The following is a 19,975-nucleotide window of genomic DNA, read 5'->3' as shown; positions in this document are numbered from 1 at the left end:
GCGCCCAGAGGTCGGCTGCGAACTCCGTGTTTCGGTGGTTCTGGGCTGCAGCCGGTCAGCGCCTCCAGCACCGTTCGGCGTGCTGGGCACCCGTGGTGTGGGCCCTGGGTGGTGTGTCGCTGGTATAGGGATGTTAACTTTGGGTCCCAAAGAGAGGCGCGCTGCTGTCACGGTGTGGGGAATCGTTTTGCTGCAGCGCAGTGGATCACAAACAGGGTAGAGCCAAGTTTCAGTGTCACTGGATCTCTATGATGGATGGACGTGCATTGTCAAGGGAGGTCATTCTCCCCCTCTACTCTGCACTGGTGAGGCCACAACTGGAATGCTGTGTCCAGTTTTGGGCTCCCCAGTTCAAGAGGGACTTTTCGCTGGAGCGAGTCCAGCGTAGGGCAACCGAGATGATTGAGGGATTGGAGCATCTCCCTTATGAGGAAAGGCTGACAGAACTGGGACTCTTTAGCCTGGAGAAGAGAAGGCTGAGGGGAGACCTTATTATTGCTTATAAATATCTAAAGGGTGGGTTGAAGGAGGATGGAGCCAGACTGTTTTCAGTGGTTTCCAGTGACAGGACAAGGGGCAACGGACACAAGTGGGAACATAAGAGGTTCCATTCAAATACAAGAAAATAATTCTTTACAGTTAGGGTGACAGAGCACTGGCACAGGCTGCCCAGGGAGGTTGTGGAGTCCCCTTCTCTGGAGATTTTCAAAACCCGCCTGGATGCAGTCCTGAGTAACGTGCTCTAGGCAATCCTGCTTTAGCAGGGGAGTTGGACTAGATGATCTCTAGAGGTCCCTTCCAACTCTGAAAATTATGTGATTCCATGAATGTTGCTGCCAGTCCCACAGATAGTTGTTTCTGATGGGCCTGATTTTTCTGTAACTAGGAAGAGGTTAGCTTAATCAGACACGTATAAACTGGCCCTTCTTCTTCTCAATAAATTTTATTACAGCCCTATCCTGCTATCCTGAAAAGTGTCATGGCTAGCAATGCAGTGGATGATAAAACAAATTTTCCCATAAGAAGTTGTGTTATGTGGGCTAACACGTGGAGGGAGTTAGGAAATGCAAACAATTTAAATATACAGAGGCATGATGCAGAAGATGGGATAGTAGGAGTAGGCTTATCAGGCAGGATGGTTGGTAATTTTTAGCAGTTATCTTTAAAGAAATAATCACCATTCTGAAATACCTTTACGCCTTTCTTGGTGAGATCGAACATCCTGTGTAAATATATTGTAGGTGTTCTTGCAGCCTCTTTCTGGATGCTTACGTTTTCCTCATTGCCATCACCTTCCCCAGGTGATTCAAGAAGATCAAGTAAATCTAGATTGAAGGATAGAAGATGGGGTGGTGATGATGATAGTTAACAGAGCAGGTTGTTAAAACAGTCAGTGACACAAGTCTGAAACAATGGCTAGAGAAGCAGTGGATAATGGGATGTTGCTCTAAGGAGCCCCTCTCCAGCTCTTTTTATCTGTGAGAGTAAAATCAGGGGTTTTATTTTTTCACAGACCTTCTCTATTGATTCGAGGCTGTCTCTTTAACTCTTGTCTTGCTTTGCTGCTTCTTCCCACAGAGTGATTTTTAGATATGAATTCTGTAATTATTGCTGTGTGGGAATACTGTTACTGTAATTGTGAATTTCTTCTTACTAACCCAATTCTCTTCTACAGCTGAATGAGCTAGTGGTGGGAGACACCAATGGGAAACTCTGTGTTTACAAGAATGATGACAGCAAACCCTGGGCTGTGCGATCTTGCCAAGGAATGGTCAGTTCTTGACAAAGTTTTTAAATAGTTAGGCTCTTTGGGGTATGTGTGAAGCCATCTGTCCTTGACCACTGCCTAGGAATATGTAGGCCAGAGGGAAATGGCAGCCAGAGCTGTTTCTGATGCCTTTCATATAGTTATGCAAGACCTTGCTTTTGCCCGCAGCTAGCCCCATGGGCAAGAAGTGATGAGCAAAGTACTGAACAAACACAGGACTGGGCTTTTGTCCCACCTTGACCCAGCTCCTATGCACTGTGGATTTTGCCCCAGGGCTCTGGGCAGTTACATGACAGATGTGTTTCTGTCCCTGACTGTGCATGGTCTTTGAAAAGCCTGTCTAGAATTCAAGAGACAGTTTATGAGAGAGGAGGGGGTAGAGCAAAGGCTTATCCCAGAGTGCCGTTTTGCATTGCCTTCTCTCATGTATGGCCGTCTTTTCTCTTGCAGCTCACATGTGTTGGTGTGGGAGATGTATGCAATAAAGGAAAGGTGAGATCTGCCAAACTCTTCCCAGCTGTGTCTGTAGGGTGTGTGGGAGGTGCTTAGGAGAGTAGGGTCGTGTCATATCCTGAGCATGGAGGAAGACAAGTTGCAGGTGCTTTCTGTGCAGTATCTGCCCTTGCTCATAGAGTTTAAGCACTACTGTTTTAAAAACTGTTCTTCTGTTTACATATAGCCTGTATCTGTCTGTGAGGCATAACGCAGGTTTTGGTGAGCAAGGAAACCCGTCCTATCTTAAGAAAGCACTATTGATTTGCATGTCCCCCTGTGTGAGTGCCACAAGGCTTTGGTGGTTTGAGGGTTGCTCCTTTTCCTCAGTGGCTTTTGCCCTGCTCTGTGCTATTCCCTGCTGTGGGCTGTGGCCCTTCTGCCACTTGGCTGTGTGCATTTAACATCATCTAAACAAGACCGAGCCACAGAATAGTCTAGACTCCCAAGCAAATTCCACTGGGTCTCATATGACTTCTTTTGCTGGACTGCTATTTCTGGGGGTTAAACCAGGACCACTGAGTCCAAAAGTCCCAGTTCAGGCAACCTGCCTAAAATACTGTAGCTATGTGTGCTCCAGTGAGGAGCAGAGCTGAAGTGAGCATTGAGAAAGCCACCCATTGTTTGGGGACTGTGTGCACACATCAGCTTGATATCCTAGTCTGACAAGGATGAACAAGAAGTTTGGACCTTGCAGTACCCGAGTAGTTTGTATGCTGGCCAAAAAACTTCTCCTGTTCCCTCTGTAGCAGTCATTGATGGATCTACCTTCATACCTTTCCTCACGCTGCTGTGGGACAGCTTCTTCAGTTTCTAAACTAGGAAAAATCAAATGATTTTTCTCTTCCTTCTTAGAATCTCGTGGTGGTGGTGAGTGCAGAAGGTTGGTTTCATCTTTTTGACCTGACTGCAACTTCAAAACACCCAGATGCTTCAGGCCACCATGAGTTGGCAGCAGCAGAAGAGCAGAAGCCAGTGTTCAAGCAGCACATTCCTGCCAACACCAAAGTCATGCTGATCAGTGACATTGGTGAGCCGGGAAGCTGGTGTGGGAGTGCAGGGTGAGGGAGTGTGTGGGTATGAGGTTGTGGGGGAGGGAGAGAAACTGCGTGGGACTCACAGAAGAAAATTACTATCTTGCTGAAATAGATGGTCTAACAAGCAATCCACCATCAAGTCATGGAGGAGAGAAGCAAGGCTTCAGGAATTTTCCTGAAGTGCAAGTTCTCGTTACAGGATTGGGATCCTCAGGGATGCTACCTGATGGAAACCAGCACGGTGGTTTCTGAATGTTGCGGCTATGAAATCCTGAGAGAGTCCATCTATCTCCTTATATTCCCTGCAGATGGAGATGGGAAGTGTGAGTTGGTGGTGGGTTACACTGACAGGGTGGTACGTGCCTTCCGCTGGGAGGATTTGTCGGAGAATTCAGACCATGTCTCTGGACAGCTGGTCCTGTTGAAGAAGTGGCTGCTAGAAGGTCAGGTAAGGAAACAAGGTGTTTAGAGCAGGAGTTGTCATATGGTCTTCAAGAGTTGGCTCTCCCAAGGGAAGAAGCACAAAATCTCAGTCCTATGAACAAAGCAGTTGTGTTGATGGCTTGAAAGGAGATTTGCCCGGTGGTCATCTTGCAGAGCAGCTGGTGCGTTGGTCTGGAAAACAGTCAGTTGCTCTCACCCAACTGGAGAGCATTAGTGGAAAATACAAGTGTGTTCTGAAGTGGCTTTTGGTAGGGAAGCATAACCTTTTACTGTAACTTGGACATTTTGCTTCTAGTTGAATTTGTTCAGCTCCTGTTCAGCTGTATGAGAAGATCCTGCCATATTTTAAGTTTAGGTACAAGGAGCACAGTGAGCCTTTCTGATGTGTTTAAAGTTCTCAGTTCGACTCTGTCTGTGTTTTTTGTCTGCCAGTGTAGGTGGATAGCCTCTCTGTGAATCCAGGCCCTGATGGCTCACCGGAGTTGATGGTGTCTCAGCCAGGCTGTGGTTATGCCATTCTGCTTTGCACCTGGGACTCTGAGCAGCAGGCCACCGCAGAGGGAAGAGACAGCTCTACCCCAAGCAGGTGAAGAATATTACTGCATGAGATAGATAAGGAGATTCTGTTGTAGATGCCCATCACAAGGGGGCACCATCACACCACCTTTCTGCGGGGCGGGGGGGGGGGGGGGGCAGATGCTGTCGTTTGTCCTTGCTTCAGTCACCTGCTGTGCTGCTGGGAGTTCAAGACTTAAGCCCACCTGCACCCAAGCTTCCATAATACTCTTCATGCTTCTGTCACAAAGATGAATACTGCTTTCATTGTGTTGTGCTCTCTTCTCCTTGGGTTGGGCAAGGAGAGGGGCAAAACCAACTCACTGAGGTGGGCGGTACTGGTGGCTAGGGCAGGCACATGAGTGACCTAGATCTCCAGAGAAAGAGTAGTAGGCAATCTAGTGTCCTATTTAATGGTGGGAAGGGTAGCAACTGAAAGCCTGGGCCAAGCCCAGTTAGTCTGAAGCCCAGGATGACACTTTGGGTTCATTCACTCATTTGTTCCAGGTGAGACCCCGGGCAGCCAGTGCTGTAAATCACAACCAGAGCAACCAGGATGAGCAGTGAGGTTATTGTCCTTAGCGCTGGAGGGATCCTTGTGGAGAATTCAGGTGCTTCTGTGGTGTTCTGTGAGACTCTAAGGCAGACACAGAAAAGTGCAGCAGGAGGGGAGCTAGGCAAGTCTCCATGATGTCTTGGAGACCTTAGTGGAATGGTACTCTCCTAGCCAGCAGCCAGGCCCGGGCATGATCTCTGACCAACCTGTTTAACCCCGGGCAGACACTTGCTGAGTGAAAAGCAGCCAGGCTTACATGACAGTAATGATAAAAATTGTCTTTTTTTTTGCTTGATTAGAGTACTTTTTTTTTTTTACTGAGTTTTTTCTGGGGTTTTTTTCTGGTTTTTTTTGGTGGTTTTTTTTTTTTTGAGCTCTTTCCAGTTTTCTGATGCGTCAAATCATTCTGGTTTTGTCTTTTCAACGTTTGTGAGTTCCTTTCATATCTGGGGTGACATGCATTCTTTTTGTTGGCCTTTACCATTAAAGGGCTAACCTATGCACAAACTCTATGAATTTCTGCATCTGTAGAGCTTTGGAGTACACTGCTCTTGAGATTGTTCTGGCACAGTCCCAGGCATGATTCCCTAACCTTTCCCTGATGTCTGTCTCTCTTTTCCTAGCGAGACCCCTATTCGAGATGTTATTCTACACCAAACGTCTGGACGGATTCACAACAAGAATGTTTCTACTCATCTAATTGGTAGCATTGGCCGAGGTGAGAGATCAGGAGCTTGGGGTCTCTGGCCCAACAGTTGCCCCTGATAGTTTTTCAATACGTCAATCCAGCATGAAATCAGATTTCCCGTGGTTGAAAAATAACAGTGGGAGGCACCTGCAAGAACAGAGGGAACTCGGCTTCTGTTAGCCAGCTTCCAAAGAAAAGACAGCTGGATATTTGCATTTGAACTTTTTATAGCCTTTGTCCTTCGCTATGTAGTTCTTACTCTTCACCTAGCACGGCAGTTTCTCTGCAGCCTCCACTGGCCTGCATTTAGTCATCCTGAATGGCTGCCATGCCTTGCTCCTACAAATGTCCTTGATATTTGCTTTTGCATGGCTGCAGCTTATGCCCTCTTCTTATTCCCTAGATGCATCTCTTCCTTTCCACAGCCTCATCTTTATTCTTGCTTTTGTGATTTTCAGCATTTGGTTCCCAATACCTGCCAGCTATAACCTGCTCTTCCTTCACCTATGCAGTCCCAATCTCTCCAGAGTTTCTTCCATATTTCATTTATATCACTGTCCTCTGTCGTCTTCTAATGTATTCTGTTCAGCTGTTGTATCTAAACTTTCCACAGCTGCTGGCTTCTCTCAGCCCTGACACACCGCTGTTGTGTCCAGACTTTTTTTTACACACTGCCACTGCTTCCCTTGTCTAGCTGCTTTGTGCTCTGATCTGTGCCTGGTGTACCTGCGGAACCGTGTTTTGATACCTGTGGAAAATAAGCAGCTTTCACCTCCCCTTGGAATGTGGGCATAATACAAGAAGGCAGAAAATTCTCAGTGCAGATCACTATCTTGTCTGCAGCTGGCTGGAATCCAGCTGCATTTGCTCTGTCTAAGTGCTGTGCTGTCTGAGAACAATTTAGGCTGTCCAATGTAATTACATCTGGGGGAGAAGAGCAATCCACTGAAGCCCCTCCTCTTCCCCTTCCCCAGAGTACCTCCCTCCCCAGTTCCTAAGCTTGTCATGTTTTCAGCATCTCAGATGCTGCTATGAGCAATATGGTCAACAGAGCATGAAATCAGTTCTTTCACTGCATTCAAAGCCTTGTGTCTAATGAGAGGTGTCTGTGAAAAATGAAGGCACACAGAATAATGGATGAAGAGAAGGTTGTGAAAAGCCCACTGATGCTGGACCATCAGTAATGAAACAACTGGAGAGTGTCATGCTGACCAGTTTGTAAGGTGAACAGAGCAGATCTTTTGGATCAGATCCTGCCTTGGATGAATGTCGGCTAGGGGCAATCGAGCACCTGACCTGCTGACTGTTCGTTACAAGCTGATCTGTGGAAATGGGGTGGTCTGTGTCTTGGGAGCATGCAGCGTGTTGTAGCTTGGAGATGTGGAGGTAGGCTTGCAGTATTAGGTCATTCTGGTGAAACTGCCAGTGAAGGTCTGAAGCAGCCCAGTGGTCGGGGCAGTCTCCTCTTCAGGTTTAAGTAGTCACATTTGTCAGTGCTGTCCTGCACACAATTGTGGGAGAGGATACTGCTCGCAGGAAGTTCACAGCTGTATAAGCATAACCCATGAAAGCCAGGGCTGAGTGTGTAGATGAGCATGAAGGTACGTGTCTAATCGGATCATAAAGCAAGGGATCTCTATGTTCTGACCAGTGTTTGCTGGGAGAGGATCACAGCTTTTGTACAGTTTTGCTGTAGCGAAAACAATAGAGTTGGTAGCATGATCTCCACAGACTCATTGAGGAGTTACCATGGAGGTGCTTTTGTATTAATGTGACTGACGCTTTGTCCTTCTATCAGGACCTCTTTTTTTTTTTTTTTTTTTTTTTTTTTTTTTTAAACCCTGCACCTTCCCAGAGCAGCTGAAGGCCATGATCATGTCCTTGAAAGAAACAGTGAGGGTACAGTTGTAATACTCTTGTTTGTCTTCAGCTGTTCTTCACTGTGTCCCTTGTGATGGTCTTGCCTGTGCTTGTGCATTTTTGGAGCCTGGAGCGGATGTGATGCAGTCCACTAAAACTGGAACTGCCATGAGCCTGCAAGTGCGTATGTGGTACAGACTGACTGCTAGGAGCAGCCAGCAGAGCCAGACATGCTTATATCAGTGCAAACCAAAGATCTTGAGTTTTGAGATGCCAGTGCCCTACAAATAAAAGCCAGCATGTAGTACAATTGGTTGTAAGAATCTGCAGATATCCACTAAGCAAACTGTCAAGGCTGGGCAAAAAAGCAAGCAGGATGGATCAGCTTGTTTTAGATCTTTTTTTTGGGAGAGTAGGGGGACAATGCTCATAAAACGGCATCAACTCCTGTAATTTTCTTCTGCGTTTACAGGCTGCTCCAGTGAGAATAGTGGCTCAGGTCTCTTTGCCCTCTGTACTCTGGATGGTAAGTCCTACCGCTGTCCTGGAAGAAAGGCCTGTGGGGCAACCAAGCCCTGTCACTGATTGAAAGCAGGGAACCAAGGGCTCAGTGCTTTTGGTTTTGAAACAAGGGGGAGCTGGGCTTCCAAAATGCTTTTTGAGTCAGGCAAGAGATTTGACTTGGCCTCCTACTGACGTATTTTACGTGAAGGCGTGAAATCGAAGACAGGAGCCAAGGTAAAAGTTGTCACTGTGATCAAGTCTTCGATAAACCAGATGTGTGATAACATGCCTGTCTCTGAGGATATGATGACACACTAAAGCTGAGCACGTCTTTATGTTCCTTACGGAATTGGGTCTGATATTGCACAGGCTTGTTCTCTCCAGGAAGACTGTTGTGTTTTCTATCTGTTATTAATATCTGCCTTTCTCTCTCCCTTGGTACAGTCTGTTCATCTGTGGATTTCAAGGCATTTTACAAACATTAATTACTTGTATACGGTCCCATGGCCTATGTGGGTAGAAGTATTCAAGCCATGCTGTAGTGAGCAGCCGGGAAAATGAGGGTAGGTCATTGGCCCAAAGGCACTATGAAAGCTTGAGAAGGAGAATGAGACTAGAACTTTTATCTACTGACTCCTAAGTTGACAGCTTACCCAGTGATCAAACAACTGTTTGAGATGCTTGTTTAAAAAGTGCTATTGGTGTAGACAGGAGCCTCTAAACCACAGCAGAGATGGGTCCTTGTACTTGACTGGGGTTGTTTTCAAAAACAGTAAAGCAAATGGGTGCTGGAACTTGAGTATTGGTAGAGAGGAGCTGGCCTCACACAGGCCTGGAGCCAGATTCTTCTGCTGTGCCCCTGACTGAGAAGTGATAGGACAGGCTGTAATAGGACTGAATCTAATGAACTGAATGCAGGGTTTCTGTCCAACAGTGTGGAGACAAGATGCTGTGAATCTCTTCCCACATAGGCAGCCTGGCCTGTTTGGGCCAGATGCCCACCTGCCCAATGGTGTCCTGCTAGGGAATTTTGGGTTATTCTTTGGGCCTGAACTCTGAAGCATCTGCATCTGTCAAGGCTTCCTGCCTCACTATATTTCATTCATGAGCCTTACTGAGGCTGGAAGGCACTGTGAGAATAGATTCATGTTCCACTCTCTCAAGGCCACCCCCCGCCCTGCCAGTGCTATCAAAGTATCTCTGGGTGATAGAAAAATGGTATGCGAGTTAAGCGTCCAGTATGGTGCCGAGAGGCCGTGCCCATGCTATTAGCCAGCCAGCTCTCAGCCGGTACCTGTCAAATGCTGTCTTGAGATCACATGATTTGTGGGACATGGTGAGAAGCTTCTAGTTTACTCATTGTCTTATGTGAGATTGGTTGATGTACTGTACTTTGGGAGCCTGTTTTGGGCAGTTTTCTTCTTATCTTAGAGCACAATCCAATTAGCGGAGCTGCCATTTTTCTTTTTTGTTTCCAGTTACTGATGACAAGATAATGGACTGCTGTCCTTCCCAGAACTGAGACTGTGCTATCTATTACTAACCACAGCCTGTGCCATGGGCCCAACCCTCTGCCTTCAGACCCTAAGTGTTGAAGGAGTGTGCGGGGCCCAGCGTTAGCAAAGATCTTACTCCCTTTTAATGTTTTCAAGACAATCTTTATTGTTTTTCCCTTCAGGGACATTGAAGCTCATGGAGGGAGCAGATAAACTGCTCTGGTCTGTGCAGGTTGATCACCAGCTGTTTGCTCTGGAAAAACTGGATGTTACTGTGAGTGTCTGTGAATAGGGCTGGGAGGGATGAAGACTCAATGTGGCTTTGGGTATATGAGTTTAGGAAGGGCAGAGGGCATATGACTCAGCTGAAAAAGGCTGGGACTATCTCAGGATGACACACAGAGTGCTCTGACTGTGCTGGCGCATTCTGCACTCATGGCAGTCTAGCCACCTGCAAGAGGTTGAGCTGGGTCTGCCTGTTTGATCTAGTGAGCCCAGCATCCTGCTATAAGCTTTTTTCATCCCTCATCTGCCCTTTTATCTTATTGCAAAGTTAAATGGTTTTGCACATTGCTAGTATCCCGATTGTCTATAACCTCTTATGATACATAAAGATTACAATAGGGAGGTGGTCTCCAAGTGCAAAAAGACTGGACAAGTGTAAAACGTCTGGACAAGACATTCAAAAGTGACATCTTGTTCAGACATTAGCGTTCTGTCTCTGAACAACCAGAAAAGATTCCTGACCTCCTGTGGGAATAGTTGATATGTGTGCTAATATGTGATCTTACGGTTCCTGCAGGGCAATGGGCATGAGGAGGTGATTGCCTGTGCATGGGATGGTCAGACGTACATCATCGACCACAATCGGACTGTTGCCAGATTTCAAGCAGATGAGAATGTCAGTGCGTTCTGTGCAGGTGGGGAGCCTGACTGCAAAGCCAGCCCTCGCAGCATTTCTCTCTCAGAGCTACTACTGCCCTCTGGGAGACCTGGAGTCCTTTGTCCATCTGCAGCGGGGAATAATTTCCCTGTATGTATACTGCAAAAGGCTCAGCTAGTCTTTCCTCCGGTGGCATCTGGGAAAAGTAGGAGTGAGAGGAGGTGATGCTGAGGTTTGCATGTGATGGTTTGGAGGTTTTTGAGGGAGTGCTACAGCAGTATCTTGTCTTCCCCAGTGCTTTTTTAATTTGCAGACTTCTAAGGAGATAAAGAGCCCCACAGCACCAGCCTAAGCCTTGGCTTTACTCAGTCCCCTCTCTCAGACTTGCAAGAAGCAGCTTGCAAATCCCCAATCTCCCTGCATTAATAACAGTTTAGAGACTGGTTTTAAGGGACTTCATGTACCCAAGTCCATGACTGTGCCCCTAGCCTCAGGTGCTCGCTGCTTTCTGCTAACAGCTTTTGTACTCATCATAAGAAGTTACCTATTAGTTTTCTCTGTCCTTTTGGAAGTAGTCGTATCTCCACACTTTTGCTTTCTGCAGGCCTTTATGCATGCAAAGGAGGAAGCAACAGCCCCTGCCTGGTTTACGTCAGTTTCAATCAGAAGATCTACATCTACTGGGATGTGCAGCTAGAGAGAATGGAGTCCACCAACCTGTTGAAAATTCTGGATTGTGACCCAGAGTTTGGAAGTCTCCTGCAGCAGCTGGGTGTCGGTGAGTGCAGAAAGGGTAAAGGATGTACAGGAAAAAAGAGGGGAAGGGCTGCTGGCAGGTGACATGCTGGGAACTAGGGTTCCAGGTACTTGAGGAAGAGGGGCGTTCATACTGCCTGTTGAGAATCCCTAACAACCGTCATCTTCTCTTTTCTGTAGAAAGAGACGACGTTTCTGCTGTCAAAGATCTGATTCACAAAACACTGTATTTTCCTGAGAAACATCAGCAGAGCAGCCCCTCACAGTGTCAGGACCCTGATGGAACAGACTCCTCTGCCCACTACACTGTCATCCAGGATCCCTTATAACAAGTTACATGAAGGTTGACATCTTTAGTATCAGCACAAACTCTTCTCCAACTGGAACTGGGCATCTAATGAAGATGGGACTGTTCTTTTTCCTTCTGTCAAAGCTTCCAGACAGCAAAGGGTGTACAGGCCAGGTTCTCTGGAGGGATGTGCTTTGCTGTAGGCTTGAGTGAAGATGGTGGGTTGATTTTCTTTTAGCTGAGAAAGCTGCCAGAACAGCAAGAGTCCAGTGTCCTGCTCATTTGCCTTCCATTGCCAGTTTCCATGTTCTCTGCTAGCTAAACCGTTTTATGGGTGACTGTGAAGGAGCACTGAGGACATAGATGGAGAGAATAGCTGAGCTCAGTCTCTGTTTTGGCCTGTTCTTACAAATGCTCTAGTGATTACTTCTGAGTTCTTAGCAGGATTACAGCACAGGAACTGCAGATGGAAGAATTGAGTAAGGGAGCAGGCAAGGGCCGCCTTTTCCATTTAGGTGTGTTTTTAAAGTAGGCTTTTGTTTGCTTTTGCTCTGCTGCTGCTCTTCTACCAAGCAGTTTCTCACAAACCACCTCCTGTTCTGAGGAGCTGGAGATGTGTGAGAAGAACCACAACTTGTACTAATAAGGTGTCGAGAGATGATAGCTCCAGCAAACCCCAGCTATACTTGAGAGCGTTGCTTGTCTCCACCTTCTTGGGCAGGGTGATTCCAGAGGTGGCTGTGATATAGCAAAGAAAGCAGCTGTGAACCGGGCAATAAGAGGAATCTGTCTTAACGATGGATCTGTGGTGCTGTGGGAGCTTTGTCATTCCATAATAAGCAGGGGAAATGCCACACTTCTCTCTTGTGGAGAGTGCCATGCTATTTCAAGTCCTGCACAACCGAAAGAGGTGGACTGGAGGTGATGTTCCACTTGCTGGTATGTGGAGTCTGGAAAAGGCTATTGCTTCCCCAGGCTGCTCATGTGCAAAGGCCCAGGTAGGAACCTTTCCACATGCTGCTGGTGTTCTGCTTTTCCCCATCTCTGCTTGCCCCTTGCCTAACTCAGTTTATTAGAATAAGAGCAGCAGGCTCACCTGCTGGTTTGCATCTATTATCTTCTCTCACTTGTGTGATGTTTTATTGGACGTGCATAATGGATGGAGCTGCACCTTCATCCTTATGGCAGCTTGAGTCAGAGCAAATACAATTCAGTGACCTATCTTTAGCAAATGGTAACATTTAAAGATCCTGCAGGCTATTGAAAACTTGCTGTTCTATACTCTGCCAAACATCCAAGGGAGGCCCGAACTGGGAGAAAGGACTTTGTATAGAGGAAAGGAATGTCTTGCCCTTGGATCAAAAGGACTGTTGTTGAAGTAGCTCTGCGTGGTAAAAGGGCAGGATCTTTACATAATAAGCCCTAGCTTTTCTTTCCAATTTTGATCCATAGATTTATATAAGCTTTATAGAGGACAGCTTCTCTTTGATAGCTGTGAAAGTTGACACATGGAGCAGTGAAATGGTATGACCTGCTCTGTACCAGTTGTCTTGCTTCTTGGACCACTCTCTCTTCTGACTCTAAATGCAATGCTAATTTCTCTCCATTTTAGTGACCTCACTGAGAAGCATTTTTAAGTGTTCCTCTGTCATACTAAGTGCTTGTGTGCAACTGGACCCTTCAGGCAGGAGCTCTCAAGTTATAATGAGCACACTCCCCTCTGGCCCCACCCTAATTCTCTGGCTTCTGTCTCACGCACCAGGGACAGAAACAGGATGGTTACTAGCAACAGAAAATAGTAATGCCTGAGTTTTCAGTCATCTCTCGCTCAACGTGGTGCGTGTACTGCTGCACAGATGATGGGCTCTTGTGTTGTGTGTGCTTTGACAAAAACAGGTGGAATCCTACCACAACTTGTGCCAGGCTGAGCTAATCTGGTAGCTGGGTCTTGCAGGCTACTGCAGAGCTGCTGGGTTGTAATTCCTTCTTGAGGCCTAACAGGATTGTCCGCACTCGTAACAGAAAACAACTCAATGCTCTCTGTCCATGCCAAATATAAACCTTTATTAGCAACACAAGCGCAAGGGGGGATACAAACGGTTGTATGACTGAAACTGTTTTATGCAAAACAAATTTTGCTATACAGGTCAAATGGAAGGAAGGCCAAATTGATCCACTGTTGTACTGTTAATTGTTGAGAAGAAACAGGAAAAGGTTAAATGGGGGAGAGATGACATTTTCCGAAGAACCATCTTTAAAAGAAAATGGGCAAAACCAATATAAATGTTGGACAGGGAAACCTGTGCAACCTAGCCCTCTTGCTGGCCTGAGGATAACATTGCTGTGTGCTGTGCAAGCTCGGGTGTGCTGCATTGTGCAAAGCCGAGGTGAGAATATATGAACACTATAGATCATCCATTCCCCAAAACTCTTCAGCTCTTGAAACCATTTGAGAGGAAAAACTCATGTTTGAGGATTTCCCCTGTCAGTTTTGTATTACTTGCAGCACATAATTGCAGATGCATTTTGCTCCTGTGCCCCTTATGCACAAAGGAAAATGCAAACTCTACAGAAGAATTAATTGGAACCTCTGTGCTGTTCCTTGGCCAAAAGGTGACTTTCCTTCTTTTTTGATGCCCTGAACTCCTAAGTTACAATTAATAGACTGGCTACAGTCAATACTTCCTGGAGCCAATGCTTCAGGCTGCTTCCACTGGCAACAATTTTCTGTGAAGTACACGTCTACTAAGAGAAGGAGCCACACAGGCTCTGTCTGTGGACTGATGGAGTTAGTTTCATTGTAACTCACTGCCTGCTTGTCCTTGCCAGCCAACACAAGCCACGGAGTTGGAACTAGAAGTGGTTCCTTCCCACGCAGCAGAAAATGTTGTTTGCTGTATCCTACTCAGTACCAGATTGGCATACCCACTGGTGCCATGAAGCATTTCGACAGGGCAGGAATTGCAAGACACTTTTGTATGTCCCAGTGCCAGCACACAGCAAGTGAGGAGTCCAACAGCATTCTCAGACGCTGGGGGCATTTGCAGATAAATGATTCATGGGTTTGGTTGTGACATTCAATTTACTAGCAAGAAAATAAAGGGGCTGTTTTATTTTCCTGAGACATAATAAAGCCACTGGCCATCCCTGCTCTCATTTTTATGATCTCTTTGCTGAATGCAGTTATTTCTGTAACTCTTCAGGCATATCCTGGCATTGGCCAGTGGAGTCTCTTGAAAGGAAGACTGACTGCAAACATACGTAGGTGACTCAGTGGTCTTCAGTTCCATAACTCACCCACTAGTAGTGAAAGAAGGAGCAGGCCCCTGGGAATATGGATGGCTGGAGCTCCCATTCCATTCAAAACCAAGTGACCCCAAGCTCCTGGAAATGGTCCTGATTATGGCTTCAGCAAAGTGCATGTTCTTGGGATAGGTGTTGCATATAGGCCTTGGAAGGGGCCTCAGAAGTCCATCTCCCCATCCCAGGGCAGGTTCAGCCGTACGTTTCTCACACCTGCCGTGTAACACTTGGTTCTCTGTTCCAAAGACTTGCTGTGACAGGCACTTTCCTGCAGACTATTTCACAACGGCTATGTCCACTCTGCTGGAAAGTAGCCCTGGTAGGAGCTGACCGCCAAGGCAGTTCAGAGAGATTATCCCTAAAATAATAACATTCCATTGTCTGTATTGAAGGGATGGGCCCCATCTTGAGGAAGCCAATGTTGGACACATAGAGGATGTGCCTATGTCCTGCTCTGAGGTGGCAGTTTGTACTAAATTGCTACTTTCCATATGGAAGCATTAGCATTTTTTGATCTCCAGTGGAAAAGACCTTTAGATCCTTCCTCTTCTCTCCCAAAAGACTGGAACTGGGGGTAGGGAAGTGTATCTGTATAATAGGCTTTTCCAAAAGAAATTGTGAGTGAGACAGTCTTCAGCCTTGCCAACCCACTTAAAAATTACTTACTGGGCTCCCTCACATAGGAAGACTTTTAAAAATTACTATGTTTGTAGATGGAGTTAAGTTTGCTTCTTTGACATCTAAGTCCTGTTATATAATCACGTTTTTTAAAGCTGAGATGTCTGTCTTTCTCAATGGAAGCTGGGATTCCCATGTAAAGACACAAAAATGTTGGTCTTTAAAGAAAATAGTAATTTGGGCAAGAAGTCCAAATATGTGTGTTAAGGTCAGTAACAACATGTCATTTAATGCCAAGGAACTTTGGGAGATGGAAACCCACCAGACATTCTGCTTAATGATGAGGAAACCAGGTACTGATACTGTAGGATTAGACTGTGATTTAGGGAATGAGTTGAAGTGAGGTGTCAGCCATGGTGTTATGAAGTGCAGTTCTCATTTAGTCACATAAATGGTTTTTTTTTGTAAGCGCTGCCTGCAACAAAGCTTGATGGGGAGGTTCCAGGATAACTGTTGGCAACAGCTTCTTCAGTGTCTGGGTGGAAGAGACCTTTGCCCTGTGGACCCACATGTTCAACTGTTGTGGACAAGAGGAAGGTGAGAAGCACGTCTTCTACCCTGGACCTGATTTCACAGCTGAAAAGAAGAGCTCTCCCATGCTAATGTAGCACTTGCTTGGAAACATCTTCTCTATGACTGATAAGTGGGACAATCTAGGTTTATACATACCGGTATATATACAATTAATATGATTGTTCAGAACATGGAGGAAAGGCTGGCAAGATAGTGGCATAATGTGAGAGAGTATTAGCAACTAGAGTACAGGAAAGTGTTAAAAGAATTATCTAAGGTGGCAGGAATTCCTTTTGGAAGAATGAAATTCATCAGTTACTGATGTGGAAGAATGAATTGTTTGCTTGGGGAAAGTAAGGAGCAGATACAGAAGGATTCATTATGTAGAGAAGAGAGGGACAGATGGAGCTGGTGATTTTCACCTACTGTAGCACATTAATATGCAGAGGAACCTGAACTACTGGGGATTTGAGAAATGAGGCATGTGAATCACAGAAAGGCTTTAGAAGGACTGGAGGATGTTCTGGGGGTGAGCAAAAGCAGAGTTATCCCAAGACTGACATGTATGAACAGCACCTGGTGAATTCCAACAGCTGCTAGTGTGCAAGTATCTGCAGGGCTGTTAAGTGACAGGCACTAGCCAAAATAGAATTGACAACTCAAAGTCGTGCCAAATTTTATGTAGAATCCCATCCAGCACCCTTTAAAGAATTGGAAAGATTCCTGTTGGCTTCAATCTGAGTTTGGGAAGACTCCTACTCACCTACACGTTCACTCTAGCCAGAGCCCGGCTCCAAAATGGGCACCTGCCAGGCATGGCTCACACAGAAGTGGCCAGTACTGAAAGTGGTTGGTGGCTCTCCCCTTCCCTTGGCAGTGCCTTCACAGCTCCACCAACACTGGCGCTCTTCGTTTGCTCTGCCACCAAACCCTCACCTACCCCCTTACCCACGCCAGAGCGCAGCTCCAAAATGCACACCTACCCCCTAGGGCTCCCACGCAGAAGTGGCCAGGACTGAAAGCTGTTAGTGGCCTTCACCTTTCCTTGGCAGCCACTTGCGGCCACCAGAAAAGCCTGGCAAAAGCTGCCAGATGCTCTGGAAGGCGGCACAGACCTGCCTGGGCGTCAGCAAAGCCTGGCAAAAGCTCTGGGGTGCTCTGGAAGGAAGCAGGGCCCCTTGTGGACCTCACAAAGCTTGACAAAAGCTTTGGGGCACTCTGGAGAGAAGCAAGGCCCCTGGCAGGCCAGAGCAAAACCCAGCAAAAGCCCTACTGGCATGCTGGAGGGAAGCAGGGACCCCTGTGGGCACTGGCAAAAGCCCAACAGCCATCAGATACTCTGGAATGTTAGGGTTAGGGGTATGGGTTAGGGTAAGGTTTAGGGTTAGGGTTAGGGCCATTAGGGTAAGGAGTTAGAGATAGGGTTAGAGGTTAGGGTTAGGGTTAGGGGGGTCAGGGGTTAGGGATAGGGTTGGGGTTGGGAGTTAGGGATTGGAGTTAGTGTTAATTTTAGGATTAGGGTTAGATTTTCGGTTTAGGGTTACGGGCTTAGATTTAGCAGTTTAGAGTAAGGGTTTAGGTTGTGCGGCTGGGGTTAGAGTTAGGGGTTATGTCTTAGGGTTAGGAGTTAGGGATAGGATTAGGGTTAATGTTAGGGATAGGGTTAAGGTTAGGTTTGCTGTTTAAGGTAAGGGTTAGGGGCTGGTGATAGGGGTTTGGGTTAGGGTTAGGGTTGGTCATATAATTAGGGTTAGAGTTAATGTTAGATTTAGAATTAGGGTTAGGTTTTTTAATTAGGTTTAGGGGGTTAGAATAAGTGGGTTAGAGTTAGGTGGTTAGATATAGGGAGTTAGGGTTAGGATTTAGGGTTAGGGGCCAGGGGTTAGGATTAGTGGTTATGGTCAATGTTAGGGGTCAGGATTAGTGTTAATATTTAGCGTGAGGTTTTGTGGTTAGTTTTTATATTAGGGTTAGGTTTAGTTTAGGGTTGGGGTTAGGAGTTAGGTTTAGGTGCTATGTTAAGGGTTAGGGTTAGGGGCAAGTGATATGGTTAGGGATAGGGTTAGGTTTAAGGGTTTGAGGTAGGGTTATGGTTAGGGGGTTGGGTTAGGATTAAAGTTTTTGGGTAGGATTAGGGGATTAGGATTAGGGGTTAGGTTTAGGTTTAAGAGTTACAGGTCAGGGTTAGAGTTAGGGTCAGGGTTAGGGTTTAGGGCTAAGGGTTAAGATTTACTGGTTAGGCTTAGGGATAGAGTTAAATGTTTATTTTAGGTTTGGGGTTAGTGTTAGAGGGTTAGGGGGTTAGAGATAGAGTTATCATTAGGGTTTAGGGTTAGGAGTTTGAGTTAGTTTTAGGATTTGGGATTAGGGTTATGGTTACAAGATTAGAGTTTGAGGATGTTTATGGTTAACTTTCAGGGTTAGGGGTTAGGTTTCATGTTAAGGGTAAGGGTTAGGGTCAGGTTTAGTGGTTAGTGCTAGGGTTAGGGACAGAGTTAGGGTTTGGGTTAGGGGTTAGAGCTTAGGGTTAGGGTTGGGGTTAGGGTTTATAGTTAGCATTATGTTTAGAATTAGGTTTACAGTTTGGGGTTAGAGTTAGATAGAGGGTTAGAGGATTAGATTTAGGGTGTTATGTTTAGGGTTAGGGTTTAGCCTTAGGGACTAGGGTTTAGGATTAGGAGTTAGGGTCAGGGTCAGGGTTAGCATTAAGGATTAGGGTTAGCATTAAGGATTAGGATTAGGTTTAGGGGTTAAGGTTTTTTTTTAGGGGTTTAAAGTTTAGGGTTAGGATTTAGGGTTAGGGTTACTTTTAGAGGTTAGATTTAGGGTCTGATTTAGGGTTTGGGTATGGGCTAGAGTTAGTTTTAATGTTTAGGGTTAGGTTTTAGGGTGGTTTTTTTAAAATAAATTATAAAAGTTAATGAATAATAAGAGGTGTAATGGACATGGTATCTGTCATCTTTAGCTGGTTATTTGCCGTTGCTCCACATACCATTTTTAGACGACAACAAGAGTTGGAATCTGGGTGCGTTGCTGCACATAGGAACATAAGTGTTTCATCTCACAGAATCACAGAATGGTCAGGGCTGGAAGGGACCTCTGGAGATCATCTAGTCCACCCCCCCTGCCAGAGCAGGGTCACCTACAACAGGTTGCACAGGACAGCATCCAGGCGGGTTTTGAATGTCTCCACAAACAAGAGTTTGTGCATCTGCCACAAACAAGATTTTTTCAGCAGAGTTAACCCAGGTTCCAGCTGACACACACGATGGTTTAGTACAAGCCTGAACTGTCATTAAAGACCCCTGGGTCTGAGAACCCAGTCAGACATGCAAGTGATACAAATCCAGGAGGAATTACTGGTACTTTGGAAGATAGGCTCATCAAGTAGACATGGGTCCTGATGTAAATGAGAGAACCGTTGGTGGCATTCAGGAGATTCATGGAAAACAGTTCATGCAGCCAGAAATAGTCAGATGCACAAATAGAAGAATGGCAAAGAAGCCAAGGAACAGGTCAGAAGCTGCAAGATATGATGACTAACAATAGAAGTCACTAGCCTGACATGGCTTGTAGGAGGAGCAGATGCCAGTCACACCAACTAACACTTGTAAGTGCATCACAAATCATAGCTGCCAGGTAGTAACTCTGCTGTCCTTAGTGTGTGTTAAACTCCAGTTTCTGATTTAGGAAAGAACTAACAAAAAAGAGCAAAAACGCATACACATGTTCTTTGAGAAGCACGATAGAAACAATGAGTGGTTTGATAAAAAAGGAAGAGAACCAGTGGTGTTTAATCCAGCAAGACTGGAAAAACAGGGAAATCGTGACATTCTAAGGGTGGACAAATGGACATTGTGCAGAGTTTGGATAGTGAATCAGTAGTTACGAGGCATGGAACAAGACCTCATCTGGTGCATCTTTCCTAGAGCTAGTAAATAATAGACTATGTTTTTATCATACAGCTATGTTCCATTAAAAAAATAAAAAAAAATAATTTAAAACCCCAACAATTAAGTGACTTAATAATCACCCTGGTCATCCCAGATGAGTTTGCAGTTCTCTGACCTGAGCTGATACTGCAAGGAAGTCTAGTTCTTGTTTCATGCAGGAGTAGCAAAGTTGATGGGCTGTGAGATGCCGGGACTAGAGA

At 45.9% G+C, this 19,975-nt stretch overlaps 1 protein-coding gene across 1 annotated transcript in view; it reads left to right on the top strand.

The window, feature by feature from the left end:
• ITFG2 (integrin alpha FG-GAP repeat containing 2) overlaps positions 1-11,368 on the top strand; it is a 13,405-nt gene extending 2,037 nt beyond the window's left edge. The window contains exons 2-12 of the mRNA XM_009894132.1: positions 1,676-1,771; positions 2,219-2,260; positions 3,116-3,290; positions 3,606-3,745; positions 4,179-4,327; positions 5,476-5,570; positions 7,873-7,926; positions 9,583-9,674; positions 10,203-10,320; positions 10,888-11,061; positions 11,220-11,368. Coding sequence (XP_009892434.1) covers positions 1,676-1,771; positions 2,219-2,260; positions 3,116-3,290; positions 3,606-3,745; positions 4,179-4,327; positions 5,476-5,570; positions 7,873-7,926; positions 9,583-9,674; positions 10,203-10,320; positions 10,888-11,061; positions 11,220-11,368 — 1,284 coding nt within the window. The remainder of the gene's footprint in view (positions 1-1,675; positions 1,772-2,218; positions 2,261-3,115; positions 3,291-3,605; positions 3,746-4,178; positions 4,328-5,475; positions 5,571-7,872; positions 7,927-9,582; positions 9,675-10,202; positions 10,321-10,887; positions 11,062-11,219) is intronic.
• The last annotated feature ends 8,607 nt before the right edge of the window (positions 11,369-19,975 follow it).

The sequence above is a fragment of the Charadrius vociferus genome, unplaced genomic scaffold (assembly GCF_000708025.1).
Source record: "Charadrius vociferus isolate BGI_N301 unplaced genomic scaffold, ASM70802v2 scaffold561, whole genome shotgun sequence".
In the NCBI taxonomy this organism is placed as follows: Eukaryota; Metazoa; Chordata; class Aves; order Charadriiformes; family Charadriidae; genus Charadrius; species Charadrius vociferus.
Note: the sequence above shows the minus strand (reverse complement) of the source record. Positions and strands in the feature narration are given on the sequence as shown.